Below are 7,809 nucleotides of genomic sequence, written 5' to 3' on the forward strand. Positions count from 1 at the left end.
TTCATGAAACCAGCAGTTTAGTCCTGCCTCAGACCTGCTTTTGATTCACCACTCAAGTGATTGTGGTTAAATCAGTGTGGGTTCTGGTCAGACCTGATGGGTCTACGTGTTTTACAGCGTGTTGTAACGGTGACACATGATCGGCCTGTTGTTTGCAGTGGGAGGCTCTGATGTCCACTCAGGATCCTGTATTTGTTTTAGACTTTAACCTGAGTGGGTCGACCTCGGCTCTGCCCGTGTGACGGCACACGTACGGCAGCAGATCCCTTCAGCACACACACTTTGGCCTCCTGGTGATCAGGACTGGACTGAAGCGGATCGCCTGGTCGTCCACAGGAGGTTTGTCTTTATTTGACCTTCAGCAGGCAGAGAAAAGCAGAACACACACACACACTCACACACACGTAAGGAGTGACCTTCACAGGTTAACTGCGGTGATGTTGGTTTCTATGTGTTTTCTGCGGTTTGTCTCAGAGTGGACTGATTTGCTCCACAGCAGCGCCACCTCGTGGACGCAGTCAGAATGCACACAACAAGAAGCTGGGAAATAAATAAAAGTCTGACAATAAAATGTTAATACTGTTGTGTCTGTGTGTAATATTGTTGCAGCAGGCCTGATTTTTTGATATAAATTAATGCAGTTGATGCAGATTTTTTTTCTGATTCAGAGAGAAGAACTTTTTTATTTACTCATTTTTGAGTTGTTTTATTTTGTAAGACAACCTCCCACTCTCGAAAAAGCCATCTGTGTAGCTTCACAACAGTAAAATATGAGAACAGAATCGTGACGTTGAATTTTTAGCTAAAGCAACACAATCTGAGAATCTGAGATTAAAGAGTTGGAATATTTTTATAACACAGCACCCTCACCAAAACTGTATGCGTTTTATCCTGTTTATTTGTTTACAACCTCAAAAAGTGTGCGTGAGACCTGCTAAAAGCCGCCTTTAAAAACTACAAGTCCCACAATGCAACAGCGTCATTCGATATCAAAGTGGGAAAGTACGGAACTGTCTGAATGTGCGCTTTACTTTCGTTTTCGATTTTTATGCTGAGTAACTGTGAGTATCCGTTCGTGTCGAATTTCACAAAATAAACACCTTTTTGTTGTTTCTCAGCGCTCGGCTGAAATTTAGACGCTTTTTAAAAACCTGATTAAAGAACTTCACACCAACAGAGACGACATGGCCTCGCTGGGGATCCGCGTCGAGTCGAAGAAACAGGTGAGCACGACTGTCCGCTAGCTGCGTGTAAACCTTATTAGCACACTTTGATGCTCCCTGTGATGCTCACAGGTGAGCCGATAAGCAGGCAGACAGACAGGTGAGCAGCCTGTCGCGCAGGTAGCCTCAAAGGACCCGTTGAAAAGTTGCGTGAGGACTTTTTTGTAATAAACCTCCTCAAAATGTGAAGGAGGCTCATGCAGTCTCTTCTCTTTTCAGGTGGATGACTTCTGCCAAAAGCTCACCAAGGAGGTAATTTGTGCAGTGAATCTTCCCCAGCTGTCGGTTGGTCACATGAACAGCCTGATTTAGATTTTTACGTGATTTTGATTATGTTCTTGAAACAGGCAGAGGAGCTGGTCTCACAGTTCTTCCCTCAGAAGATTGAGGAGCTGCAGATGCTGTTGAAGGTACCAGAAACACTGCTGACTCACGTTCCTGTTCTTAGCAATAACTATAATGATGTTCCTTCACATTAAATTTCATCAGATCTGGGTTGTGTGGTCTAACACACATCTGACGGTGTGTGTGTGTGTGTGTGTGTGTGTGAGAGAGAGAGAGAGAGGAAAGGCTGTCAGAAGTAACAGAAGTCTTGTGTTTCCTGTCAGACGTCGTTCAGCTGCGATGACCTGGCGTCTTTGAGGGCTCCGCTAGACATCCCCATACCAGACCCGGCTAAAGAGGAGGCCAAGCGCAAGAAGAAAGAGGAGGTACGTCGTGCAAGAGGCTGAGCGCAAAGCAAACACCATGCAAACACTCTTACTTAGGTCTTTAGTTGTCTTAAAGGGACATTTTTTACACAAAAATGAAAATTCATTCATTATCATCAGCATCTACTCACCCCCGTGCTGATGGACAGTCGGGTGAAGGATCTCAGTGTGGGATCTGAGGGCTTCTGGAGACTTGGATTACAACAGACGGAGCCTCAGCCACGGGTTTATATTTGTCGTTTCATAAAATATGGAGACACGAGAGCCGTTTGTCACCATGGCAACCATTCGCCGCGTTAATACCCAAAGACGTGTGCAAATTGGCAGTGAGTGGGCCTTTTGTTTCAGGTGATCTGTAAAAAACCAAACCCGCGTGTGAATGCTGCATTTATTTGGCATGAAACCAGATGTCGGATGGAGGGATCCTGCAGCACGAAACGATCCCTCGCTTTAAGATGGAAGCAGATCCTTCATTCACACGAAACGTCCTCTCAGTGATTTAGAGGAGGAAAGAGTGTGACGGTGCCAGCGTCTTTCATTTTCCCTGGTGAAAAATGGGTCAAAAGAGTATTTGGGATCGTTCAGAAACTCTTTGGAGGCTGTCGGGGTGCGTTCAGGTGCCGGGACTGCAGAAACTAGGTCACATTTCCTAACATTTTGACACTGTCATTTAGCCAGGCATGGAAGAAAAGAAGGACGTGGGTGATTAACAGGCAGTGAAAAGACTTTGACCTGCTGCCTTCTGTGCTTCTGTTGCAGAAGGAGGGAAAGAAGGACAAGGACAGCGATAAAGAGGAGGAAGACTCAGGTAAACGAGCGACGAAGCAGCGAGTGTGGGAGCAATAAGAGGATCCCACAGTCGGGTTCTCTGTGTTTGGGGTCTGTTTGTTAGTATGAGGTGAACGTGGTGTCTAAAAATGGATGTGAGATTAATTACTCATTGAATTTAGCTGCTCTGGTTATTCAAAATAAATAAATCAGAGGCCTGAAGTGGGAACGCAGCATCAAAGGTTTGTTTTGTCCACCAGGGCCTCCCTGCGGTCCCATCTGCAGCAACGAGCGAGTGGAGAGTCTCCTGCAGGAGGTCAGGCCTCAGATCCAAACTCTGAAGGAGAAGCTGAACACGGTCAGTCAGTCAGTCGGTCGGTCGGTCAGTCGCTTTGTTAAATGAGCCTCTCGGCTTCGTTCATGTGGTCGTCACCTTTTCTCGCCCGCCGTGTTTCAGCAGTGCTTCTCAGTTTTTCAGTGTGTTTAGAGCTGTTTTAAATGGCGCCCACAACAGATTACTGACTTCAGATTTTCCTGGCAGGTGTCCATGTGGGTGCAGCTTCAAATCCCTAAAATTGAAGATGGAAACAACTTCGGAGTGGCTGTGCAGGTCGGTGGCCGATGATGAGGCAGTAGAGCGACTCTCTCGTTCTGTGTTTGGGTGTTGAATGTTTCTGTACGTGTGCAACAGGAGAAAGTGTTTGAGCTGCTGACCAACACACGCACCAAGATCGAGGGTTTCCAAACCCAGATTTCAAAGTAAGAGCCCACATGTTTTATTGCTGAACATTTAACGGTTACATTCAAACTCTCTCAGGTCATGCACCCCTAAAGTAGATCACAGACCATCCAATAACAGTTTTACTTTTAGATGCTTTATTACTGAAAGTGTATGAAATCCAAAACCACCACACATTCTGTCACTGTGTTACTTATGGACGGATCGTAGTGAAAATAAATAACACTCCTCTCAATGACCGCACATTAGGAACCGCAGGATTAATGATTTCAGAGACGGTTGGCGTAAAGTCAAGATGAATATAACATAATATGCCCACGAGTAACTTCTTCTCTCTGTTAGATACTACAACGAGCGAGGTGACGCTGTGGCCAAAGCCGCCAAACAGTCCCATGTGGTCAGTATCTCAAGGGTTTGACCGCTCAGAATGATTAAAGATAACAGGAAGCTCGCTCTTTATGTTCTGCACTAATCGGGTTTTCTCCTGTGCTGCAGGGAGACTACAGACAGCTGGTCCATGAGCTGGACCAGTTTCAGTACTGTGAGCTCCGCCTTGTGATCCTGGACATCCGCAACACATACGTAAGACTCGAGGCACCCTGTTGTCTGTTCGCTCTTAGGCCGTGATGACCACATGACTGCATTAAAGACTGTGAACGTGTCTTCTGAATATCATAAATCAAACAGTGCTGATGTAATCGTGCGCTGCATTTTGAATAAAACGACCCACTCATGTATAAAATATTCCAGCCGTGTCCCGGCAGCAGGGACGGTGGCTAAATGGAATCCATCGCTTCTTAACAGGAGGAGTAATTAAACTAATTGCTCTGCTTGTGTTCAGCTGATTGGTGCTGCGTCTCCCTTCCATTAATCACCGTTTGCCTCCTTCCTCTGGCTATTGTCCTGCTATGTTTGATGCTGTTAATGAACAAGGCGGCGCAGGTGACGATGAAAGGAGCCGTTTGACACGATTACAGCCTGGATATCTCTCCTTTATCACCGCCTCTCTCTCTGTCTTCCTCCCTCCAGGCTGTGCTGTTCGACATCATCAACAAGAACTTTGACAAGATTAAGAGGCCCAGAGGAGACGGCAAAGCTCTCATCTACTGAAACTGACTCCAACACACTTTCAAACAAGATACAACCAGTGCAGTGTGACACTCTCATCAAATGACAACACATTTACTCTGACAAAAATGTCTTCATTTTGGTTCAGATTACAAAATAAAGCGGTTGTGGTAATTCTGTCTAGTCCTGTCTTTTGTCTGATTGTGAGTTCACAGTGTGGTTTCACACTCATCATGTGGTGTTGTCACAGGCTTCTCTTCACAACCCTAATGAGAGCTTTCACGCTCACATTCACTGAAGTGTCCTCTTCTGTCGGTTTCAAACTACTGCGCATGTTCATCGACACCTGTGGTGGTAAAAAGTCCCTCCCCTGGCAGCCCGGGGCAGCTCCAGCCCGGTCTGAGTCTGTACCAGCCCTGATAGAGTCCTCTCCATCCCAGGTAGCCCAGAGCGCCTCCCAGCTGCTGGGAGGGAAACTTTGGAAAGTATGCAAGCAAACACAACAGCAGGAACATCCAAAGAGCGAGCAGAAGCACGCAGAGGAGGAAGATGAACCTCAAGGGCCCGCCAGGCGACCTCTGCGGAGGCTTCGAGCCGTGAGCCAGGTGAGGGCCAAAGACAGACATTTCCTCCACCAGCAGCAGGCAACACAAGCAGAGGATGAGGACCTCCTGGGACGCTTCGTAACCTCTCCACACCATGTTGGCTTTGAGGCAGGAGGCTTTGGTCTGGTCTTCGTGCAGGAGCAGCAGCGACTGCACTGAGGAGGCAGCACCTTGGAGATCCTGGGCCGGGGTCACAGGTTCATAACAAGTCCCCGCTGCGTTCTCCAGCAGGGTCAGGAGGCGCTGACAGCCCCACCAGAGCAACCCCATGACCCCGACCCGAGAAAGGTGGCGGAGGGAGAGAGGGAGGGAGTGACGAGCTGAGATGGAGAGGAGAAGGACGAAGGACCCTGAGAAGGTGCATGTCCAACCCCAAGTGGACCTCAGGAACTTCCTGTGAGGGAGAGTTGAAGCAGCGATCAGTGACCATGAGTGTGAGCGCTGCCATAAGACTGACGTGCTGATCCACGTATGAGGCTGAATTATAAACTCAGTTTTGGGCTTCACATCACGAGTCCAAAAAGGTCACTAAAGAAGCTCAGTGTGGGCGCTGAGCAAAACCTCATACGTGTATTAACTCACTCAAGCTTTGAAATGTATTCATTAATCTACACGGTCCCTTCTTAAACTCAACTAAAATGTGCAGTTGGATGAGTATCAATACAACACACAGCTTTAAATGTGCCTTACAAGGCATAAAATAAGTTGGCTTAACTTGGCAGTAGAGCATCCAGCAAAAAAAAAGCAAAACAGTTTACCTGTACAGGTAGTGGTTGCTGTTGGCAAAGATGCTGTACTTTGACACCCAGAAGCTGAGCAGAGGACCAAACAGAACCAAACCAGACAGGATTAGGTGGAAGTGTCTTCTGACCAGGCTGCTTCCAAAAACTCTGGCCAGTAAGTCTGTCACAAACACCAGAGCTGCGTTCAGGAGCCTGAGGATGAATTTTCCTGGCAGTATCAGCTCCGCAGCCACCTTCTGAAACTTCAACAAGTTGATCTCAGACGAGTTTTCAGTCCTCTCGTCCATGTCGTCTTCTCGATGAGACCTTCTGCGGTTTTAGATTTGGCAGTGATTTCCTCTTGTCTCTGCGTCTCCCTCACTTTGTGTTGTCTTTGAGCAGTTGTGCTCTGACAGCCCTTCTGCTTTATCTCCGTCAGGCGTGCAGGAGAGCACATGGTGTATAAAAATACAACCCCTCCGCCCCCTTTGCCCTCCAAAGCCCTCCCCCCTCTGCCACACACAGTCAGGCCGTGGACACACAAATGGCTGCTGACCCCATTATTCCCAAAACAATCATCCAAAGCATTCTGAATTCGATCTCAGTCGACAACAGCTGATCACACGAAAACTCACACACAAACCCTAAATTGTGCACGATGGCTTAAAACTTAACTGAATATCAGTCAGATTTAGCTGCAGTGAGGCAACATTTTCCAGTTACACTCGGCATCAAAAATCTGCTCCTGCAGAAAGACTCGCTCTGACATGAAACGGATCATCTGGCTCCCTCTTTGGTTCTCCTTCAGCCTCTCCATTCTTAGAATCAGCTGCTGGAGCCAAAACTAATTTGAGTTATAAACTGTTGCCAGCCTGCACTTGGCGCCCTGAGCAGCTGCGTTTCTCACAGCACTTTCGGAGGTTTTCATTCCCAGGCCCACTCCTCAGGCCAGAGCCTCTTAAACCTCCTCCCCTCCCGGAGCCAAGCCGAGTAAATTTAGTCTTTCCATGGGATTTATGCGCAATAAAACAGAGTAGAAGTCTTTTCACAAGCAAGGACATCCCGTCCCGCTGCTAATATAGACTCCACACACACACACACACACACACACACACACACACACACACACCAGAATACTGTGGGAGTCCACAAGTGAAAGGCTGCTGTTCTTCTGTCTTCTGCGACCAGAGCTGGAACGAGTACTCACATCTTACACTGAAGTACTAATACCACAGTATGTAAAAGTCCTGCATTTAAATGTTCAAAAAAGAACAAAAGCATTAGCATCAGATTATAATAAACATAAAGTTCCAAAAGTGCTCATTGGATTTTATTTTCTGATGAATTCATGTGTTGAAGCTGGTAAAGGTGGTTTCACTTCTTCATCCAGTTTATCCACTTGGCAGCTTGGGAATTTCACCTCCGAGATCAACACTAGTTTTATCTTAATCTATAACATTACATCACAACTGAACGGATGATTAGATTTTGTATTAATGAAGTAAATCATTAGATGTAGTGGAGTAAAAAGTACAGTATTTTCCTCTGCTGAAATGCGGTGGAGAAGAAGAATTAAGTCGCACAAAAGCAGAGGTACTTCAGAACTGTATTTAAGTACAACACTCGAGTAAATGTACTTAGTTTCCACGACTGCCTGTGCATAACGTGACAGGAGAGCAGCCTTAACTTAACCTGCTGTGTTTTTATTCACCTAACAGAAATCAGGGCTGCGTTTCTGACTTCTGATGTACTTCAGACAGAAGCTCAGATGATAAATTATCACCACCACCACCACTGTGTGTTACACCAGAAATGTTATCATTATCACCACCTTGTGTGGCTATAAGAATGTAATCTGTATTAAACTGTGAGTGTAAATGAGACCAGGCCTGCCAAAGAGTCTAATTTTAGACCACTTAGTGCACTGCTGTCACCTTCCAGTGACCTTCCTGTAGCAGCTAATGGTGCTGCTGG

General features: G+C 46.6%; 2 protein-coding genes across 2 annotated transcripts; one reads left to right on the forward strand and one right to left on the reverse strand.

Moving 5' to 3' along the window:
* Positions 1–974: 974 nt before the first annotated feature.
* Positions 975–4,682, forward strand: psme1 (proteasome activator subunit 1). The gene is made up of 12 exons (XM_046371481.1): positions 975–1,061; positions 1,178–1,223; positions 1,443–1,475; positions 1,571–1,633; positions 1,832–1,933; positions 2,693–2,741; positions 2,962–3,059; positions 3,243–3,311; positions 3,393–3,460; positions 3,783–3,837; positions 3,936–4,022; positions 4,470–4,682. Exons 2-12 carry the CDS (start codon positions 1,185–1,187, stop codon positions 4,548–4,550), a joined length of 744 nt encoding a protein of 247 aa, XP_046227437.1. The 5' UTR covers positions 975–1,061; positions 1,178–1,184; the 3' UTR covers positions 4,551–4,682.
* A 132-nt stretch (positions 4,683–4,814) lies between these two features.
* LOC124049611 (fat storage-inducing transmembrane protein 1) lies at positions 4,815–6,581 on the reverse strand. Its single transcript, XM_046371480.1, has 2 exons — positions 5,872–6,581; positions 4,815–5,507 (listed from the first exon to the last, which is right to left on the reverse strand). The coding sequence occupies exons 1-2, from the start codon at positions 6,141–6,143 to the stop codon at positions 4,832–4,834; spliced, it is 948 nt and encodes a 315-aa protein (XP_046227436.1). The 5' UTR covers positions 6,144–6,581; the 3' UTR covers positions 4,815–4,831.
* Between the last annotated feature and the right edge of the window lie 1,228 nt (positions 6,582–7,809).

Source organism: Scatophagus argus, chromosome 18 (genome assembly GCF_020382885.2).
Source record: "Scatophagus argus isolate fScaArg1 chromosome 18, fScaArg1.pri, whole genome shotgun sequence".
Taxonomy (NCBI): Eukaryota; Metazoa; Chordata; class Actinopteri; family Scatophagidae; genus Scatophagus; species Scatophagus argus.